The 23783-nt window shown below is 42.5% G+C and overlaps 1 protein-coding gene across 1 annotated transcript in view; it reads right to left on the reverse strand.

Moving 5' to 3' along the window:
- ECI1 (enoyl-CoA delta isomerase 1) overlaps positions 1-23783 on the reverse strand; it is a 51123-nt gene that overhangs the window by 23286 nt on the left and 4054 nt on the right. Inside the window, exons 2-5 of the mRNA XM_069210440.1 lie at positions 22037-22144; positions 20285-20412; positions 13266-13412; positions 8209-8330 (exon numbers count right to left, since the gene is read on the reverse strand). Of these exons, the coding sequence (XP_069066541.1) occupies positions 8209-8330; positions 13266-13412; positions 20285-20412; positions 22037-22144 (505 nt within the window). The remainder of the gene's footprint in view (positions 1-8208; positions 8331-13265; positions 13413-20284; positions 20413-22036; positions 22145-23783) is intronic.

The raw sequence follows: 23783 nt of genomic DNA on the forward strand, positions 1-23783 counted from the left end.
GTGGATGTGGGTCGGGTGGGAATCTCGAGCTGGCGTTTCAGGGACGCGATCTTGCAGAATAGAGAAACTGAGGAGTCGCTTTGGCGCATGATTTTGGATTACCTTAACCACAATGATGATGGGATAACTAGCTCGGAGTCCCTGTGGGAGGCTCTGAAGGCAGTGGTGCGGGGGGAGGTAACGTTGTTATCCGCAAGAGATAATAGAGCGAGGAGAAAGAAGAGGGCGGCGCTAGAACAAAGGGTGGCAGCATTGGAGCGATCCCATAAATCCACGTGTGCTCCAAGAATTTGGCGGGAACTGGAGAAAATGAGGCAGCACCTGAAGCGGTTGGACTGGGACAGAGCAGAGTATGCAATAGCGTGGCTTAAGCATAAATACTACATTGAGAGTAATAGGTGTGGCAGGCGCCTGGCACATCGGTTGAGAGCACAGCGTGCAGCAGCGTTAAAAATGGTCCGCTCACCTTTAGGGAGGGAGGCTCACAGAGACGATCACATTGCAGAAGCGTTCGCCAAATATTACCGGGTATTGTATACAGCTGATACCCAGAGAGATGCGAATCCAGCTGCATTTCTGGCAGGGATAGCAATTACTCCGCTCGCGGAGAGGGAAGAGTCTTCCCTAGATCAGGCTATTCGAGTGGAGGAGGTTATCTTGGCAATATCACGGCTTAAGGTTGGGAAGTCCCCTGGCCCTGATGGCTTTACGGCGCTCTTTTATAAAACTTTCTGCGCTGAACTTGCTCCGCTTCTGGCGCGTCTTTTTAACTCCTTTCAGAAGTCAGAGACGCTTGTACCCAGCATGTCCAAAGCTACCATTACGGTGATTCACAAGCAAGGGAAAGATCCCAAGGAGTGTGCTTCGTACAGACCAATCTCGCTTTTGAACATAGACGCTAAGCTCTTTATTGGAATACTGGCCCATCGCCTTAACCCCTATATGCCGGGTCTTATAGATCCAGACCAGGCGGGCTTAATACCCAATCATCAGTGCAGTGATAACATAAAGCGACTGTTACAGTTGATAGATAAAACTAAGCTCACGCAGGGAGACGCTGCTCCTCTCTATTGACGCAGAGAAGGCGTTTGATAGGGTCCACTGGCCTTACTTATTTCGGGTCTTGGAGTGTTATGGTTTGGGCCCGGCCTTCAGGAAATGGGTTCAGTGCATTTATCGCTCACCTAGGGCTGCTGTCCGGGTTAATGGTACAGTCTCTTTGATGTTCCCGATTGGACGGGGGACCCGACAGGGGTGCCCTCTTTCCCCTCTTTTGTTTGTGCTTTACATGGAGCCTTTCGCTCAGCGTCTATGCAACAGCCCCTTGGTCTCTGGGGTGAAGTTTGGAGGGGATCACCACCTTTTCACACTTTATGCGGATTATGTGATTCTTACCCTCTCTGAGCCCGCGACCTCACTGTCTGAACTAATGGCGATAATAGGAGTTTGGTCAGATCTCCGGTTCCGGGTAAATATGCAGAAATCCCAAGTCCTTAGCTTGTCGGTGAACCCAGAGCGTGAGAAGAGTTGAAGACTCGATTCCCGTTTCTTTGGTCCTCATCACAGCTCCCTTACTTGGGTATTGATCTAGCGTCTTCAGTTACGAAGACGGTGAGCTTGAATTATGAGACATTGGTCAGGGAGGTGTAGCGCGATTTGGAGAGCTGGGCGAAACATAAACTTTCCTGGCTGGGCAGGATGGCGGCAGTGAAGATGACCACATTACTGCGTATATTGTACGTTTTCCAGGCGTTGCCTCTGGCTCCCTGCCTCGTGCATTAGCGACTCTTCAGTCGGCAATACTTAAGTTTATATGGGATGGGCGCCCTGCACGGCTCCCTAGAAGACTTTTATATCGCCCTAGAGCAGAGGGGGGCTGGTGGTCCCCTGCCTCATACGATATCAGGCAGCACAGTTACGCTTTCTCTTGGAGTGGAGTCGTCCACTTACTGAGAAGCACTGGTGCTTCATGGATCAGGCGGTAGCGGGATCACACATTTGGAAGGAACCTTGGCTTTGATGTTGACATAGGACGCCGGGCCTATACTCCTCCCTGATTACGGGAGCGACGCTCCGTTTCTGGGATGCCGTGGCGTGTCGGGCAGGGCTTACGTCATTTCCGTCCCCCATGACCCCGATAGGGGCGAATCCTGATTTTGAGCCTGGGCTATGTCTGGAGGCTCTACGCCGCTGGTATGATGGAGGCTGTAAAAGGGTGGGGAGCCTGTTTGATGCACAGGGAGTTGTCTCCTTTGATCAGATGGAGAAACATATGGCCTGACAGAGGCAGATAGATTAATGTACTACCAGGTGAGGCATTGGGCTCTTCTGCTGGCGAACAGAGCTCTGATGGATAGGCTACTCACGCTGTTCGAAAAATGGCTTTTGACAAAGAAGGATGACAGGCGTGTCCTCTCAGAGCTGTATAGACTCTTACAAGGAAAAGAACGCTTGCCTAAGACTAAGGGGCAACTAAGATAGGAGAGAGAGCTGGAGAGGGAGTTCTCTGACGAAGAATGGGAAAATATATACTATAGAGCACATCACACAGCTTTCAATGCAGCAGGGACCGAGACGGCATATAAAGTGGCTTCCTATTGGTATTACACTCCAGCCAGGGTACACTCATGGGACCCTACCAGGCCCAGCCTTTGCTGGAGGGGGTGTGGTAACACAGGTTCGCTGGTACATCTGCTCTGGCACTGCCCCAAACTTCAGAGATATTGGACGAGCATTTTAGACTATATTGATAAAGTGTTACGGACCGAGCTCCCTAGGTTTCCATCATATATACTTCTGGGTTTGCCCAACCCCCTCCTTCCCCCTACGTTCCCTGAGAGGGCGACAGATGGCGCTGGCACCATGGCCAGCTGTGCAATCTATCCTAGCCTTATGGGGGACGGACAGGGTACCGACATATGCGACCTGGCTTCAGAAGCTGTGGTTTATTCTTGCAATGGAGAAGCTTACGCTGGTTTCTCAGCAGAGAGTGGGTGACATAAATACGTTATGGAAGCCGTTCCTTGAGATACTGTCAACAGAGTTCACGGAACTGACATGCCCGGCTTACTTGAGGGTCCTGGGGTTGAATATGCCTCTTCCTAGTAGGTGTTTGGCTGGTGGCGACTTGGCACAATGTTGGCCTGTTGAGATGGGGGGATTCCTGGGGAGAGGAGTGATATGTTCGTCGGGGGAGGCACAGTTTTTCTGCTGTTTAATTCTTCTTATGTTATGTTTATTTATGCACGAAGCACTAAAGTCAATAGGCCACTGTCTTTACCTACCTTGCTCTTCTAAAAGTTTGGAAGTGGGCGAAAAAGGGAGTTCATGTGCATGCCCTCTTGGATGTCAGACTGAAACACTGTAGCTGGGAGGTTGACTCGCTTGCGATTTACACAATGTGCTTTTATATGTTAAACTCAATAAAAAAGATTTGATCCATAAATTGTACTCTGATTATTCTAATTTGTTGTGGGATTTATTTATTGTTTCACATTTTTAATTTATTTCTGAGTGGTACTTAACACATGCACATTGTTCCACATTAAGCCTATGTGCTCTGTGACGTAGCTACCAGGGGGTTGAGCTTAGTCTTATTTAGTGACTTGCAGGGTTCACACCAACAAGAGTTGTGACTGTTCACTGAGGTCGGTGGTCAAACACCCAACATTAAAATCCGACTTCTTACAGAATGGGGCCGTGTAACTAAGGAGTAAACCAGGTAGTGAAGGTGGGTGTCATGGACCGGATCAAGTGGGAAGCTAAATCTACAATATTTTGTCTACAACTGAAATTAAAATCATTTCACATCAGATTATGGACTCTGTTGCCCAGTCTTAAGCTGATAAAATGAAACTCATTTTTTGATACATGCAGTCCATTGTACAGGTTTTGTAATGTTCTTTTTTTATTAATTGCATGGATGAAAGACTAAAAAAAATATATGTAAAAATAATCAGGTTGGCTGCATAACAGCCTGGATAGGTGTGCTGTATGCTGGCATGTGTACGATTTATGATTGTCATAGGTACAGGTCATGATCCTACCAAAGGTGTGCCAGATAATCATTGTTTATTACAGAGCCACAACATTACCCAATAAACAGGAGGGCCACCTGGGAAAACACCCTGCGTTGCAGTAAACACTCAATGTATTATAACATGGGCTTTTTTTTCTGGAATCTGGTCAACGGTCCTTGTGGGACAATATATATGAACTGGTACAGTGCATCCCTTTTATACTGGAGGAACAACACAAATGTTGGCATGGTGTCCGACCTAAGGATCAACTGCAGCAAGTACAGCCTTTTTCCTCATCACCCACTACCATTTTCCACGGAAGACAATTTCCCTGCGTTCCCATGTTTGGTCCATAGAGATATATGCTACTTGGGAATCCAGCATTATCACTGAGACTTCACTACTCAACCATTTTACTTGTTGCAAAAAGGTGCTGGACCCAGTGCAGTGGTTTTAAAATTCAGATGACTGTGTACTTCCACTTAATTACTAGAATCCGAAGACCTCCTATGAACCATTGTGGAATTCGGAGACCACCCACTGAGCCACTGTTGGAATCCGGGGACCACAGTCTAAGTACGTTTGATGATTTAAACTGCAAAACAATACACAATACGGAAAAAAATATCCATCAAACAAATACACAGATTATATATATATATAAAAATAAATTAATGAATAAATAAATAATGGAAGGTTGGAGCTTTTCTAAATTCAACTCAGGCCACCTTTCAGCCACACTATATTTTGTTTGATGTGCTTGCACTGCTCCATCAAATGAATCGGGAAATACCAAATTAGTTTTTAGTCTCCAATTTCAAATTTCTTCACATTTACAGAGTTTTATCATTTCAAATTTTACACTTTGCTTTTTTGTGTACATACACTTTTTTACTGTTAATAATTAATTTTCTAAGCAATCTCTTACCTCCTGAGTAGGTGATGCATGCCTCCATGGGCCCCTGGCCCACAGGTTAAGAACCACTGTCCTGGACTTTGGCGGGGTTTTGGCTGAACCAGATGTATTCCGTTTAGTTTTAAAAGGGCGGTGATAAAGCCCTTAGAACTCATCAGTAATTGAGTCATTTGGCCAACCACATAAGGCACCTCAAATCTGCCACCTAACAAGAGACATCTTAGAAAAAGTATAGTAATGCGGACCTAGGGCCGAATTACTGCTCCAATGGGCCTTTGGTGTATTAGAATTACCTACAATAATTATTGTGATTAAGAACTTAATAATCGACCAGGTTCCCAGAGAATCAAATCTCCATGCTGACCAGATACACCACTGTGACTCAATGGGCCAAATTTTTACAAAACACAGTATTGCATGTCCTTATAATAATGGGGGATTACTCTGCTTGCCTGGGTTGGCTCTTGTTGTACTATGAGGAAAATCATAGCAGTTAGAGAATAAAGAATTACTGCAAATCAGCACACCAACTAATAAAGTACGAACACTGGCCGAGGTATTAAAGGCTCACAAATATTAGAAGGGCCTTATTTAGAGTTTGTCTGTTGTAAGTTGTGGATAAGCTGAAGATGTGCCCTTCTCCGTATTAGGAGTACACCGGTGTAAATGGCACTCTAAACACAACAAACAGAACATGTCACTTTTTATGGCGAATGCCCAGCTCTGCGAAACTCCAAGTAAGCTCCCAAGTTGGGTAAATAACTCTAACGAATAAACATATGAGCTATGGATCCTTGTGCAGGATCAGACGTTGGTACAGGCACTTTTGCATTCAAAGATTCAGAGCAATGCAGGCTCAACAATTAACTGTACAGTTACAGACAGAACATGTGTTACTCCAGTGTCAATTCATAACCTGAAAGTACAGGAAAAGAAACAGACAAATGATAAAGAATCATAGGACCATATATTATTGGCCCAAGATGAGCTTACTTGGTCTTGAGGGAGCGTAGCTCTTATACTAAAAAATGAACATGCAATGTTTATGAACTAATTTTTGCTGAATGCAACAGTGTAGACTAGATACAGGTACAAGGTCGCCTAAACCGGTACAGACAATGGATCTACTGACTGAAGATGCGAGAGGACCACGAGAGTATGAAATCATACCAGACATTCTACCCGCTGGAGACGTCAATCACAAGAACCAATAAACTACGGGAGAACTGTTATGGGGTGACAAATTTTGATATTACCAGTGAAACCCATTGGATGGAGATAGTTGGGTACCAACCCTATTCAATCAGAAATTAGGGGACTGTACAACAGAAAAGGGATAAAAACCTTTGACACAAGGAGCCATTAGGAGATGCGATTGCAAACTTTTGCTATGACCCAGACACTTTGTCACTCTGCATAGAGACTTTGCTATTTAATTTTCAAACCATCCTTGCCCTTATCTTGCCCGTCCTATACTTCTCCTCCTTATGAAGGAAGTGTCCCTTCTTACCCGGCTTGCTGAATTCCCTGGCTGATGGTGAATCAACTGACATCCTGAGGACGAAGCCTGACTCTGTATGCTGACCCATTTACGGAGGGTAACTATTGATGATGAAATTGTATTTGTCGGATTGCCTTTCCTTTCTAAGTACCAACTGCTTCTTTTGACAGAGACCATAGATAGATGTTTTCCAAATTTGTGTTACTAAATTGTTTTGCATGAAGCCCAACATGCCAATGCTAATGCTAATTCGAGATTAGTTAAGGGGTTCACTAAACGGACGCAAATAGACAAATGACTGAATCAATGCTTTGTTGAATAATGCTCTAATGATACTCTGCTAATGTTAATTCATGCTGAAGTTGTGCTAGGTGCTAATGTTTGTGATCTTTGCTTTGATGAAATCTTATTCGAGTTGCCAGATTATGACAATGCTGATGTGTTCCATAGTTTTGAGACTAATAAACTTGTTAGTAGAATTGTAATCAATAGGGAATAAACATCACAAAATCGTACTAATCTGGTGTGGTTATTCATGACTGAAAGGTCATGGTGGTTTCTGAGTCTAATTGATGACGTTATTTACTTGCTGATTGACATGTTGATCAGTTATCTCGTCCTAAGGTGTCTTCAAATCAGGGTCAAAAGATTCATTGGCCTAAAACAAGTCCCAGAGTGAATAAATTAACTAGATTTGGACAGGTTATGAGTTCCCTCCCCTCTTCCCCCAACAAAAAAGTGTAAAACGGATCGATTGATCTAACACTAATGCTGGTTTAAGAATAATCTCTATGAAATGAAATCCCATGTCAACCTATCTTTTTTTGTGGTATTCATTGCTCAACTTGATTATCTGTTGACCATTTTATAACTGTCTGAACCTCGGGGCTAAGGCAATTATATATATATATATATATAATATATATAGCACAACACCAGATGGGATGTGCACAGCATGTGTATCTGCAGCTACACATGCCATCGAACATATATATATATTAAAAAAATAAACAAACACTTAAAACAGCTGTAACCATCTCCTCATTCTGGTTGGGAAACTCACTTAACTCATTTTGGGCACCTCAGGCCTTTTCTTGGTCAAACCAGAATACAACGTAGTACCACAAATCCTTCCGCATCAGATTTCCCTGCCACCAGAGTGCAAACCCAACAAACTAAAAACAGAGCAGCCATGCTACTGTACACTCTCAAGCCTTGAGAACACTGCAAATCAATCTCTAAATTGTCTGCCATGAACGCTCACATCGAATTTGAAACCCTTTGCTTCACTAAGCACTGCACAAGACCAACCCTAACACCTTGCAGAGAGGCTTTCCAGGCACTGGCAATACAAGTAAAATAAACCAACCCTGCTTTACTACTCTCAGTGGCTACATGTTCCAGATAACCTCTTTGAGAATACAGTGTCAAATTAAGCCTCTATTAAGTGGGATTACCTCATATTACCCTTCAGAAACGAGCCAGCCTGCTATAATCCCAAACAATACTAAAGTAATTTCTTTTTAACCTTTTATCATACTGGGCCCCCTAAAAACCACACACCATTTCAATGAGCCTGTCTCTATTTGTTGCTCTCTACAAGTACTTGCACGTTCCAGCCCATCATGCACACTCTCAGCTTCCACTTACTTCCCCCTTTGATCGGCTTTACAGTCTAAAGCATCTCTTCCTCGCAAATAGCACTTTGTACATTCACAATAAATAAAATGAAGAAACTTGAAAAAAATAAGTGATTACATTAAGGATTTTACCAGAAAGGTGCCACAATTCCCAACTTTGTCTCATTGAGTCCAATACTAAATTTCGGATCATCAGCCATGACTCTGTAGTCGCAGACCAGTGCCATTAAGCAACCTCCAGCAGGACAAGAACCCTGAAAACAGAAAAGAGATATCACCTCATCTAATCAAGAAACCGTCTTATAGCATATGTATCCCCCCCAGCTTTGTATGAAAGTGGACTTGTTTAGCACAAGCCTATTTACAAAGCCAAAGAGGGCTTTATCAAGCTTTCAGTCTAAGTTAGTTACTTTTCGTATTCAGCTGTCCTGTGTATTTTTTTTAATGTACTTGTGTTTTTTTTTTTTAAATGTTTTATACAGTATTTATTTCAATCTTGTTACTCTCTCTACTGTAGTGGTGCCTTGAAGTTTTATATTTTTCTGGCAATTTATGCACACATTAAATAAATAATAAAAATATATCGGGAAAGAAACAAGCAGCATCCAATTGAGGGGAGCATTTAGGGGGAGGAATATATAGCACGTAATGGAAAGGGTGGAGTGCATGACTTGTCAGGCTGTGGGGCATGGGGTACGCCAGGAAGGGAGCTTGGCAAGGCAAGAAAGCTCTTCTATGGAAAGGGGAGCAAGGTTGCCTCACAAAGCGTGTGAATTAGAGTTATTTTTTTAAGCCAGCCTGATTTTGACAGGAAAAGATTTCTAAGCGTGAGAAAGACTAGCATTCGTTTTTTTCCCTAGGAGTTTATGTACAACCAGAAATGTTTTAAGGCCTGGGAAAAGTGGGCAACTGGCCAGGACCCCTCAGGGTCCAAGGAGCCTCCTGGTAACGAGTTAGGGACACTCAGAAAACTATCTTTACCCCTCTTTCTAATCTGTCCCTTTCTCCATCTTAACTTCTCTCACAACCTACCGGTATCTATCGCACTCTTTTTACCTCACCACTCACTATCGCCTCTTTCCCAGCCATCCTCGCCATTGTTTACCTCTCTCTACTTCCCTCTTATTTACTCTTATCTCCCTCTGTCTACCGTCTCTTTCAACCTCCCACATCTTTCCATTTCACCATTCTCTTCTACTCAGTAAATCACCTTCCTTCGCCCGACCTCACTTCTCCAATTGCCTTGCTCTGATTTCCTGCCATCTCCTTCTACCACACCCCTATCCACCTGCCTCACAACCTCACCTCTAGCACAATTCTGTGGTCCCCTGCAGATCGCTACCTCAACACTGTCTCTATCCTGCAACTCTCCCAAGCCTATTTAGCTCTACACGTCACTGTTCTAGTTTGATCTCACACATGTGTAGTTCTCATTCATCTATCCCTCCTTTTTCTCAGTCGCATCCCTTTTTACCTCACCTCATACATCTATCTTAATCCCACCCTGTACCTGGCCCCTCTATGCATCTCTCAGCCGCTCATCAATCTCTTGCTGTTCTCCCCGCCTAACCAGTCTTTACCCATCTCTTGCTGTACTTAACCTCTCAACTTAACTTTCCGTATATTTATTACCATACCTCTCCACACATCCTCCAGTAAATCCATCCCTACCACACCTTCGTTTTCCTCAATATTTAACCTCCCAATTAGCCTCATCACTTATTCGCCCCTCACCCGCCTACTGTTCCCCTTTACATCTATCTTCTTGCTACCAAAGTCCTTTCCATCAATCAGTCTTTTCCTCCATTATTACCTCCAGTCTCTATCATTACGGTTTACTCCTTCACCATTTATACTCATCCTCTATACCCTGCCTCTATTTTATCTCTTTACTCCACCTGGGAATCTTCCCCTCTCACAATCACTCTCTCAAAGCCATCCTCTCCCCCTAGCAGTTTAAGAACTTAACCTCTTTCTTAATTGTGTCTCAATTGTTATTCTCTATAAACCTCCTCTTTTTCTCCCCTTCACCACTCCCACTACCTTGCTTTGTTTCACCTCTCTTACTGACCCACTGATCTACACCCCACTTCTCTGTATTCTCTCTACTACACCACTCCGTCTCCCCTTACACTGGTCAAACCTCTCGTGTTCTTACCACACTAGCGCACCTGTCTAACGTACCTCTAAATCTACCGAACCTCCTGTTCGTCTTCCCTCCACTCTAGCTTTCACTAACGCGCTCCCTCACTTAAAACACTGCCTACTGAATGTTCTTTCTCCACATTCCTCGAACCCTCAGTATTGTTCCTTGGGGATACCTCACCTTTCTCTTTTTATCTTACATCCCTCGCACCCTTACATGCCTCTACCTCCCGGCAACCTCTTCGTTGCCTACCCATTAGATCTTTCTCTATACCGCTGTTCTGACCGGGTCTCCGGTTGCCTTCATTTCTCTTAATGAGCAGAGCCAGAGGCCACAGTCCAGGGACTGAAGTGTACACATAGAAAGAGGAGATAAGGGGTACGGCAGGTGAAGAGAACTGAGAGCAAAATGTTCATATTTTTACCTGAGGAGCACAGAGGAGTGCTTTGATTTTCTTTATTGTGGACAGAATGTCAACAATTAAGGAGTATATACTTGCGATTATGAATATTCAGCAACTCAAGCGCTTACACAAGCCTATGTTTTAATATTATGTACTAAACCTCTAAATATCCAGGTCTTTAATATGTCGTTTCTACTATGTGTGAACAGGCAAAGACTGAATTCTATACAATTTATTGCTTTTGCAAGACAAAACAATTTATACAAAGCTCAAAGATAAATGGATTTATCAGCTTGTTGAACATTTCTTTTGCCACTTTTGGGCTACTTTATAGTGTAAATCAATATTAGTTGGCATCACAAGAGTTTCATTTAGCTAAAAAAGGATAATTGAAAGTTATCCAAACCAGGCAGCGGATTGGGGGAGAAGGTGTTGTTGTGGGTTAGAGGTGGGGGCGGTTGGGGAGTGTTTGCCCAGGGCTCGAGCAATCATTTAGATAACGGACTACACCTCTGTGCCAAAATCATGATCTGCAGGAGATGGCATGCTCTGTATCGTTCTGCATGAAATGCTCTGCATCATTGGCAAGGTTAAAAGTGCTCCATGCTGCCCAACTTGGAGATAAGAACCAATGGAATCCTCATTACATAAGGATTACTAGCCAGAATGTCAAGAGACTGACTCTCGTGGGTAGTAAAGGAGACCAGTTGCTACAACTGGTCATGAGATTAATGCCTGTGGCTTTTAGCTAGCAGTGGCTAAGATTGACACAAGCATTTAACTTTGTTTGAAGAGGAAGAAGTCCCAAGACTGACCGGTATTTCCAGATCTGGATATCATGGCCACTGTGTTATAGTACTCAAGCTATACTGAAGGCATAATTAGGCCAAAGCTTGTCTGGGGTTGCTTGTGCTCCATTCTGGAGGGGAATTAGTCTTCCAGTGCAGGCTAGACTGTCCTTACTGGAGCAGGGTCAACACTGATTTGCAAAGGTCTGGGCTCTATCTAGAGTGCCAGGGTGACAAAAATGGTGGACTGAAATGCAACCTAGGGCAATCGTCAGTGGGAGAGATCAATTTATGAATTCTGCCCATCACTGTTTCTTGTTGCAGTCATAGTACTTAGCGGTAAGTTGGAAACTTGTCCATCCCCCTCCAACCCAGTCATCATCTACAGAAGTCAGACCCTACTGTCTGCAGAAGATGCATTGTTCTTGACCACCTGATAATGGTAAATAAAAGTTTACTTCATTTTGCAAATATAACATGATATTAAAGAGTGCAATCACCATTACATAGATTCTCACCCATACAAGGAGAATCTGGCTTTGTTTCAAACAGACAGTTCCTGTGAATCAGGAGTCTAAAGGTGTGTCCTGTGATGTGCATATTTTTCTCCACTTTCACAACGTACTATAATCTGTCCTTCAGAATTTTCATGCATGTAAATGACTGGGTTTGGGATTCCCTGTACAGGTTAACAACTTAAGCAGCTTTCCGCTTGGGTGCGAACATATAGAGAGCAGGTTCGGAATTCAATGGGTGATGAACGTAGAAATATAGATTGCAAAAAGAGGTCTTGATAAGACAGCACAGGTTGGCAAGGAACGGACAGTAGAATAGCATATTGCATTTGTCCTTAAGTCTTCCATTCAAAAAATGAAAACAATAGGTCATGAATAGATAGTGTGCTGGGGTAGATTTCTAAGTATTTAACAATTATTAGATGCCTCATGCAATTAAACATTTTTATACCATATTTCTAATAAATTAAAACTTCATTTCTGATTTGTGGAAAAAAGAAAAATGGTAATTGAAAGATTGTGGAGGGTGTATTTTTCCAATTTGATTGAATCTTTCCAAGTTGGATGTTCACTTTGTTCTCAAGAATGCCCAACACAGATATGACAAAGCAATTTTCCATGTATGCAGACTTACAAAGCCATACTTGGTGTAGAAGTATGCTTAGGGTTTAGTTAGTTACTGGGATTCCTGTAACACCTGATAATACCTGGGAAATGAGGCGGCGTTTAAGGTGTTGATAAGAGTGCTTCAAGGTTTGTTTCATCTGGAAGTATTTTCATGATTGAAAACATTGCTCTAAAATAGTGCTATTAAGATGAAAGGCCAACTGAGGTCCCCATTGCAAAGGAATCTCCACGAGAGAATCAATGTAATATTTACTCATTGTCTAACTCTGTGCAACAAATGAGTACACTCTGAATTTGACTGAGTTATTCAAAGGCTTCCGAAAAGTAAGCAGTTGTTGAGCTTTAGATATTGCAGACAGTGGCATCTTTTTGCACAGGCACACCCTCTGGTAAAGATGGTAGGAATGGCCTAGGCAGATTCTCGATTTGCTAACATACAGAAATTAGGCAAATCAGAGGCAGAAGATTTAGTTGGTACAATAACAATCATCCAGAGCAGAAAAAGAACGAATCCTCTAGACAAGGCCCCAAGATAAAAAATAAGGCATGCAGACCAGGACTAGAACCTAGATAGCTCACTGCATTGGCTGCAGTGTGCATCACACTATAATTTATTAGGTACCACACGCTATTGCACTCAGCACGACCCACAAGGCCCTTAACTACAGCACCCTTCATAATTAATCCCTGAAACCGTAAAAGAGACTTACATTGATGGCAGCGACGGTGACCATATTTGAGGTGTAGAGCTTCAGCCAAAACTCCTGTACAGCCCTCCAGAACGCTGCATAGTGCTCAGCGCTCTTTCCACACATCTCGGTGATGTCCAGCCCCGCTGAGAAGACCCTGGGAAGTGCCTGCAACATAAAGGCTAGAATATTAGCGTGAACTGTGCTAGGGGATAATAACCAGTACAAGCAAAAAACACTGCAGTAATGTGTAAAAATAAAAAGGCAATAAGGGAAAAACCAATTCACGTACCTCCTGCTATCATCGTATTAATAGTGCTGAGACTTGCAAAAGTACCACAATCCGGGCCAAACCAATACATGTGCGTTTCTTTTGTTTTTCAACATCAATGCCTCCTCGCGCATTCATAATTCTCAATTCAATGGAAACCTAGTCCAGATTAGCTGTGACGGTGGTTTTGGAGGACAGGCTGGTAGTACCATCGCACTAGGTGTAACTACACTGCAGAGGAATCAAAGAAGTGCTCAACAAGGAAACACTAAGCTTGGGAGTAAAGTTACTTTTATGGCAGCTTCTCCCCACAAAGCTCACAAACTCTGGAAAGTGCTAACTTCAGCTGCTGGAATGAAACCCGAATAAGGGATTCTTATGCTATCTGTACTATTGGAACATTTGTTATACAACAGGTACTCGAGAGTAGTGCTCGTAGAAATCACGGGGAGTGAGGAAGTGTGACTAATGAACACATCTGAAATAGTTAGATCTCTTCTAAAACCTTCCGAGGCTGGGTTACAGCATTACTGTTCAAACGAACACCAACTCATTCCGAAAAGTGGGTGGACAATTTCAAAAGTAAAGCTAACCTATCTGCTTGCGAACAAGTGAACTGAAGATGTAGAAATACAAATAAAGTCTAGTAGCAAACTGCATTAAGACTGAGATGGAAATAAAAAGTCAACTCTGAAAGAAGGTGCAACCATATTTCTTGAAAGAAACAGAATACAATTAATGCTATATAATTAGAAATTGACATTACTGGTGGGAGGGATTACTCCCTACTGCTTACATTATTTTTACACAAATACTATTGGAAGCTTTTCCTGCTTTTTGATTTCCACTCTCGAAATAAGACTTCCTTTTTAGGTCGAGCACGCAGCACTCTGCCCTATTGTAAGTACAGTGGGCTTTTAACCACACCCACCTCACACCCATCACTTTCACTCGCTCATGGGCTAGCCTTTCAAAAATCCCTTGATGTCGTTGGTAATTGCTTTACATTTGTCCTGCCTTCGGGCGTTTCTGTTAACACCTTGCAGACTGACCCTGTTAAATAGATAACTGCACGATTGCCAATATACTTCAGCATGGATGAACTATTTTTTTCTTTTCTCTCCCCCCCCTTCGTGCTCCATTGCCCTCACAGTGCAGACAGCCCAAACACCCTAACTCCATCAGCGGTATTGGAGCAGTGGTCACATTGTGCACACTGTTACCTTATTAGTCATTTCTTTTGGCTCTCTCCTTCATGCTCCATAGCTTTCCCAAAAACACTTATAATGGACAGCAGGAGAGCCGATACAACAATATTCACTGCACTAAGGAAAAGTTGACCAATAATGTTTTGCAAGCATTTTTTTTCGAAACATTTTTGCCCATAACTCAGCCTGTGGTGGACCTAGGACAAGGGGACTACACCAAAGCATTCAGCGCAACACACTCTCTGTTTAGGTCATCTAAGGGCCCCCACATTAGGTTAGTGGGGACTCCAAAATAATAACCTCTCCCACCATTCAGTTCCTTTTTATGTCGAGCATAAGCGTACAACCTCTTGTATATACTTTGATATATACTTATATACTTGAGGGCTCGCTGCTTTTTCATTGGTTTTAGTGTCCTTATAAAATCCTTGATTGCTAGCGGTCAGTCCTTCCTCTTTGTCCCACCTTTTCCTCAGCTGTACACTCCCCCGGAGCATGGCCCAAGCACTTGTACCCTTCCACTTGTGCCACTGTAACATGTGCTTAGGGACTATTTTTTTCTTACACTAAGAGCGTTTGACCAAAGCACTGGATGTTTTCAGTGGCTCCAGTCCGTTTCTCCATACGGAGCTGTAAATCACATTCTTCTCTGGTTACATGTGCAGTGCATTCAAAGACAGAGGTCCAATGTTACAGGCTGTTTTATTAGGGCACCTATTTCCGCCCCTGTCGCACAAATACAATTGTGGACAAACTATGTTTACAGTGTTTTCCTTATACGTGGCCGATGCGTAGAGCAAAGCGCTACAGTTACAATATTTTATGTATGTTTCTCAAATTTAAGATGGCCGCCAGACATCATGCGGGATGACGTCATTAACGTCATGACAAGGCTGTCTCTTTTCCTTCGCTATTGCTTGTTCCATGTTTGTGAGTGATCAGACCAATGTTGAAAGAAAGCTGGCTGCTCTAAGATACATGCTGACGACACGCTTGCTTCCAATTCAGCGTCCGTTGACCAAAGGGGGCAGGGCCATTACCAGCATTGAGTTGGAGGTCAGCTCGCTCCCTGGGCAGGAGGTAGTGCAGGGTGCGTGCCCGCTGGTTGGCTCTTGCTGGTGAGGATTGGCTTTGTCAGCGGGTGGCGGGTCATTGCTTGAGGTTGGCTTTTGCTGGCGCTCCTCGCAGCTCTCGCTGTGTCACCCTCCTGGTCTTTGACTGGAAACAACGGGGCAAACCAGCCCCCTCTGCTTACCTCACTGCCCTTGACAACACCTGCTTGTCCCCAAGACAGAGTCATGACCCCTCAACCAGGTCTGAATATGCAGCACCCACAACGGTCCTGGAAAAGATGAGGAGCTCTTGTGCCGCCGTGCTGTTGCTCTGCCTGCTGATCTGATATGGCCTATGTGAGTGTAGTGAAGTGAGACTCCTGCATGAGAAGCCCTTGTGTGTCTTGGTATTGAGTAGGTACCACTGTTGTGTGACATCCTAATAATCCCTCTTGGTGGAGGGAGATTCTAAAGCATGACTCTGCCTCTTTGGTTTAGACAGACATTAGTGTAAGCCCTCGCTCTGTGTAGTAAGACTGCAGGTTATGTTTATCCCTAATGTATTGATGCTGATAATACTGAAACTGTAGTAGTATTCTGGCTGTCAACTCCCACATATGTCTACATAGTGGGCCAGTGAAGGTACAAAGATGCTTGTGGGAGCATCCGTCAGTTTTAGCAAGTGTCTGACTCATGTGGCCCCTGTGGTATTGAGAACCTCGCTTGTGAGCATTCACTTGTGTAAGTGAGGCAGTGTAGTACGAGACCCACGGTAGCAGTGACACTCAGAGGTGGGGGCATCTCCAGTACAGTATGGCATTGGAGTCCCTTTTCAATACTGAGATTCTGGGGTATGAGTAGTCACCTTTACTGTGAAGAACTGTGCCATGTGGCCTCTTAAAGTACTGAGATTCTGTGATGTGAAACGTCCTGCGGTATTGAGATGGTCAGGTTTAACGACTGCACTATACTGTGATGCTTTTGGGTGCAAGTCCTCCAGGGATCTTGAGACTGTCAAGGGGCATCTTAAGGATATTGTGGGCCCTATACAAACTGTATTTCGGCGGTCCTGGTCTGAACAGCTTTGAATTTATGATCCAGTTTCAGATTTTTCATGCTCTCTTTGGTCAGGTCTCTGACACTGGGCAGGCACACTCGCCAGATTCTAAACGTGTTTTTTCTAATATTTACAGAAAGTGATTTGTGATTCAATACTGTAACACAGGAGCAGCCTACTAATATATATTAGAGCAAACCTATGTTACACTCTCCAGTTGCTCATAGATGAATCCGGTTTTGATCCAAAAGAAACTTTGTTATGGAGGTTGCATGAAACACAAACAGATTTCTCTGCAGAACATCTGTAATAGATGCTCAGACATCACACACATTAAAAATAAACTAAAGGAAAACGGACAGAACAGAACAGAGCTAACTCTATGGGACCTCCTGAAAACTGGGGTCCTGGGTCTTTGCCCACTTTGCCCATGACTTCAAACGTGTCTGGTGTGACGTATCCTAGACGTTCTGTATTTGTTTTATCCAATACCCCACTTTTTTTTTTTTTTTTTTTAATTCTACTAGAATCAAATATGCTTCTTTTAAAGTAATCAAAACTGACTGTTTCTCGTGAAATGTGATTACTGAGTACTCATGTAAGCCACCATGGTGTGAAAAAACCCTTGGATTATTGAGGTGTTCCAATAACACTGGGTTGCACTGTGGATATCCCTGTCCAAGGTATAGCAGCCTTTCAAATGTACTTACCAATCTCTTGGGTTTTCTGTTGGCCAGAAAGCTGCTACGCAGGAAGTAAAGTGGCCTAGCTGCTGATTGGTAGGAAAAGACAAAATTATGAGAGATGATTGACCAATTTATGTGGCAAGAAAAGACCAGTTCTGAATTTACAATGCCAATAGCTCTAACTCAAGAAAATGTGAAATCTATTGCACTGCAAAAGATTTGTTAAGCTCTCTTATGGCTGGAACTTTTGTTTTACAGCTTGGAGTGGTTTGTGTTCTAAGAGTCGTTTGTAATATCATTGCAGTAGGCCTGCTAGTCCTGAAAATGTGTAATACACTATGCCCTCTAGGGGCTAAATATATTGTTGCACTACATTACTTTCTGCCATTCTATTTTATTTTCATAAGGTTATGCCCTTTGGGGGCTAATGATATGGTTTCATGACCACTTTTCTTACAATTGATATTTTTTATTGTGGTGTCCTCTAGGATGTGGTCTGAGCATTACAGTCAACATACTACAATGTTTGCTGCACTCAGTCGTCCCATAATGCTTTGCAGGGCATTTTTGTTTTACAAAACATGTTTTGCTCATAACTCAGTCTGTGGTGGTCCTAGGACAATGGGGCCACCACCAAACTCAGCATGACACACTCTCTCTGTCAAGGTCATCCATTGGTCCACACTCTAGGTTAATGGGGACCCCAAAATAATAACCCTCCCACCATTCAGTTCATTTTGAACCTCTCTTGTGGTTGGAACTTTTGTTTTACAGCTGAGAGTAGTTTGTGTATTAAGGGCTGTTTGTCATATCATTGCAGTAGGCCTGCTAGCCCTGAAAATGTGTTATGCACTATTCCCCCTAGGGGCTAAATATATGGCTACACTGCAATACTTTCATTAATTTTTCTAGTGATGTGGTTATACTTCTAGGGGCTAACTATGTGGTAACATAACCATGTTTCTTACAAACAGTATTTTCATTGTGGTGTCCTCTAGGGGCTGTTCTGAGCATTACAGTCTAATGCCAAACATTGATTTCTGATAAAGTGTTTCATTGGGTTTATATGAAAAGTGCATGTTTTATTAATTGCTCCTTATTGCAATTATGATCATGACTCAGGCCCCCTTAACATCCTTATTCCACTATGACTGTTTGAACACTTTTGATATGTTTGGGTGACACTTCTCGTTTATTTCTCTTGTTACTTCTCAGAGACTGTCTTGTTTTGGGAATTGTGTTCGCCAGCCAGCAACTCTGATGTTGGTTGGTGAAAGTGGTATTCTACTGGAATTAGCATGGCAGACTTAAATTAGGATGCTAAATGGCAACATTTTCATTTTTGGCTGCAGATAGAGTAAGAAGGTAAATGGAAGTGCTTTAGTTATGTGGCAGAAAGAGAACCACTGGGATTTACTCCTGTACACTGCCTATAAGCTAACATAAGATACCTCTTCCATATAATGGACGAAGTTATGAAATAGGCAGACCTTCTTGAACAGCAATTCCCTACTTTAGGGCATCTTTTCTAGATCATAATAAGGATATATTTTGGCCCTGAAATGCAGACATGGGCTAAACTGTTGTACAAGAAGCTTAAAGCTGAGCTGAAGACAAAAGAATTTACTCAAGAACCAAGACAAGTTCAATGAGGACTGGAAAAGGAATATCCATGGTCTTCCATTCTATTTGCGTATTTGTTAGATTAGCTAGCACATCTGCTGATAGGGAAGAAAGGTCAGGAAGAGGTCTTCTTTGCCAAACAATGCTATATTATGCCTCTGGAGTTCGATATTCTCTTATTGTATGTCAAGGAACCATGTACTGTCACTCCAAAGTTGCTTATTTTGATTAACATGATCAACCAGACCACTGAATCCTCTTAAGAGCCTGTCACTACTTTGACCATGCTGGACACATATTATTATGGTTAAAATACACCTTCCGAAAGTGGTAGTTCTGCTTATGCTCAGGGTGTTGGGAAGTACTTCAGACACATTCTCAGTCTTACTAAAGATAAACACAACCAATGAAGAGAACTTCAAATGTCCATTGATTGTGCACTTATTGGAGTTCTCAGTTTAAGCTTTGCTCCTGGTTTTGTGGCAAAGTGCACTTACTGTGGAACTGGAAGATGAAAGGGATGAATAAAAATGAAGTTTTTGGCTGGTGCTAAAATACATGCGAATCACGCTTCATGGTTGATGGAACACTAAGGCAAAAACCAATCAAACTACTTGATTATGCTGGTGCCAGGAGGAGATCAAGAAAGACTGGAACTCCAGTATGATTTTCATGTTCACAAGTCCCATTTACTACCCACATCAGTAGAACACTGAACCCTCAGTGTGAAATAATGAAAAGTGTTGATGCCCACTCACCCACCAACCAGTGTGCCCTGCATTCTCTCTAAGCACCTCATTCTGTAAAAGAGGAGGGCATCACCCACAATAAGTGTTGAATTTTCTACCCTAACCCTTTTAAGTAATCAGTACAAGAGGTCTTGGTTTCCTCGATCCTTTTAGTGTGTGAATGACACTTAAAATCTGATACAGATGTTGAAGGCTCATTCCCATTTTCTATTTATTGTTAACTGAAAATATATTTTTCTTGAACCAGACTATAAAGATAGAGGTCTTGAAAGAAACATTCTTTCAATGAACAAGTAGCAAATAAGATTCTGAGGGGTCTATCAGTGAGCTGCAATGTGTCTGTTTGAGCATCTGCCATATCCGCCTTTGTGGTCTGAAGGAACACAAGTCCTACCGATGTTAAGATGACCCCACGGCAAGCTTTGTCCATCTCCAACTTCTCCAAGCTGATGGTGAACTCTGTCAAGAAGTCCAGGCTCAGGCTGTTGACAGGCGGGCTTTTCATGGTCAATACAGCAACTCCTGGAAGACATCAAAGCATAGGTTCAATTGTTTATGTGTGAGGACATCAAGAAAACATTTTGCCACTCAGATTCAATTACTACTAGACGTATGACTCTTTAGCAGAATGGAAATCAATACAAGTCAAAAAACCAAACCACCAACTCCAAATATAACTCCCAAAGTGGACCACCTATAAGAGAAGCCACTAGCAGCCTGTACCACAGTGCACTTCAAGCAATTTATCTTGCACAAATAAGTGTTAACCCATGTTTACCATGGGCCACTAAAGCTGTTCCCCCTTTACCTTATCTGACCCAGACATACCAGTGGTGAGGAGTTAAAGAATAGGGGAGTGTAACGCCTATGCCGCAAGGTAAATGGAGGAAAGGCTCCATTTAACCTGAAGATGTGTAGGGGTATGTATGTCAATTATTAGGGGTAGCAGTACGGACAAGAGATAAAGCTGGTGGAGACAATGAATTGGGTCTTGAGTGTACAGAATCAGAATCCTATGCAAATATAATAGCTACTCAAGGGGCTGCTTCATGCGGAGACGCATGACTATGCTTGATTGGAAAAAAAATAATTAACAAGTACTGGAATTAAATGTTTTCATTTCCTGCTTCGTTTAAGCAAACATCTGGTATTAAAGACAGAGGAATATATTATGTGGAATATGCATTTTCTTTTTTAATGTGCAAGAGAGATGGGTTTAAAGGTGGGATTTTTGTGGTTCTAGTGACTGGGGAGTACTGGTAAGTCTTATTTCACACACCAACATGTTTATGCGTCGCTCAACCAAGCTCCAACATTTCATTCATAAAACTGCACGCTCACCTTCTGTACATTTTGAACCCTTATTTCTCGAAAGGCAGGAAAATAGGATCACTAAGGGCCAGATGTGCAAAAATGCAGTTTTGCATTTCTTAAATAGCGACTTCTTAGAAATTGCTATTTAGGGAATGTAAAATGCAATATACACAGATGCTAATTTCCTAATAGCGATTCCTACAAAGTAAGAATCGCTATTAGGAAATCAGTATTAAGAAATCCCATTGCATTTTAGTCAATGGGCTGGTTTTGCATTTCCTAAATAACGATTTCTTGTTAAGAAATCACTATCTAGGAAACGGAAAACCAGGGATGGCAAAGGGCAAAAGGCCCCCCTTGGTGCACCCCAAAGATAGGGGGTGCACCTCTAGAGCACACATATGCCTACGGGGTATTTGTGTGCTCTATTGCAATTAAAAAAGCACTTTGCAACTGGTTACGGTGGTAATTGCATCTCCAAAATGCCCAAGTCGCATTAAGGAAATTCTTTGTACATCAGAGCAGAAATCGCAAATAGGGAATCCCCACTTGCGATTTCCTATTCTGGAAATCGCAAACTGATTTCTACAAGGTAGAAATCGCAATTTGCGATTTCTTAAGAGCCTTTGTACATAAGAAAAGGCTGTCTTGCATTTCTTAACAGCCCGAAATAGCGATTCCGACCGTTAAAAAATGCACAAGGGCTTTGTACATCTGGCCCTAAATGTCATGAATTTGGGGGGGGGGGGGGATTTCCAACTCCCTGTAGTTCTGTTCCTCATTAAAATGCTGTGTTTAGGTGCTGAAGAAAAAGGTAAACAACTCAAAATACCTGTTGTGCCATCCATTTCGACTGAAATCTTGTTGGTAAACATCCGCATGTTGGTGGAGAACAGGCACAAGGCCTGTTTTGTGAGGACTCCATGTTTCTGAAGAGCACCTGAAATACAATGAATATGTAAGTTCTGTTTACGTAAACAAATTAGCACTTCTAATGCGTTTCCATAAAAAATAAAAAAGTGACTCTTAAGCACACTTTAGGCACCGATCTGGAGCTCCTGCTATGTGAATGTTCTTCAAGTCAGCAGAAATGGTAAGGACAGTACAAAAATGCCATGCGGGGCCAAGCAGCATGGCTCCATTTCAGCCATTCAGTTGGGGCACAAAAACGAGAGCCATCTTGCTCTTCTGAAGTGAAAATCCAGTGCTCTTCACAGATGCTGATTTTGTTGAAACTGAAAGCTGAAGTGTTGATTGTTCTGCCTTTGATGGGCACATTAGACATGCAAGGAGAGTGGTGGTGAGGGCCTATGTAAAATATATAGTTCAAAACCTGCCCCATGAAACTCCCACTGCTGTTTTGAGGCATTTTTTGTTTTTAGGGGTGAGGAATGGCTCCTGGGTGCCTCATCACTATTTTGTTAGCACTCTGTTTTTGCTTCAAGGAATATAATGCACTCATATTGGCAGGGGATGTAAGCAAGTTAAGAGAACAAGACAACCATTTCTTTTACCAGCAGTAGTACGACTCATCACTAGGGAGGTGGGTACCCAGGAAAGATGAGTGGCATTTATTGTTGGGGAATTAAGTAATTTACTGTTCTGCAGAGAAACAAGCATGTGTTTTGCTGCAGATGCTGAAAAACGAGGCCTGTTGGTGAACAATAGAGCTGGTGAGGCCAAAACAAACTTTACATTGCCCCTCAGTTTTCTAAATGCATAAAGCATCTTTCTTTACTTCTACATTCCACTTGCTTTCATTATTCTATCTTCTTTCCTCATTCATAAGAAATTATTTGAAATCTTCTTGTATGGACTAGGGGAAATATATAACATTACTGTTCTGTTTCAAACTCTTAACACATAGGGGTCCCATATTGCACATGTTCGCTTAACTTTATTTTTTTGGGTTGAAGAAAAACAAGCATTTTCAATGCAACACGTCTCGCATTACGTCGAGTTAGAGCTATTAGTGTTGTAAACTCCTAACCGCACTTTTCTTGCCACATAAATTGAAAGAAGAAAAAAAAACAAAAAAAAAGCGTGATTGCGTTGCTTAGGAAATTAAAAAGAGAAAGTAGTCCAGAAACCATGCTGAAAACATGGAGCCTCGTATGTTTTCAGTAGTTGGCCGGTACGCTAGAGGAGTGCATGTTGTGAAAAACACAAAGTAGCACTGTTCCTGACATGCTGGGAGATTTTAAAGTGCAGCGGTCAAGGCAGCGAAATGATGCACCTACCCCTCAAGAAACATCTTTGAAACTGAATTATTACTACAAATTGTGAAGTTAGAACAGGGAACCTAGAATAAAATAGCGCTGACAATGACCAAGATGGTGTTATTCTACCACAGTGCAAGTCCCTGTTTGCACAGGGGTCATAATGACATTCTTTTGTTAGATTTTGGCAGCTAAAACTTGTCGTATTTTAATATGGAAAGTGTACAGTGCTTACAATAACATGCAGATTTTAATGCAGTAAGCACAAAAACCCACATTCCATGCCCAAAAACCTCTGTATATGTGATAAGTATAACATCCTATAAATTCAGAACGCCTCAGTGTTGGATTTTCATTGGT

The sequence above is a fragment of the Pleurodeles waltl genome, chromosome 10 (genome assembly GCF_031143425.1).
Source record: "Pleurodeles waltl isolate 20211129_DDA chromosome 10, aPleWal1.hap1.20221129, whole genome shotgun sequence".
NCBI classification, from domain to species: Eukaryota; Metazoa; Chordata; class Amphibia; order Caudata; family Salamandridae; genus Pleurodeles; species Pleurodeles waltl.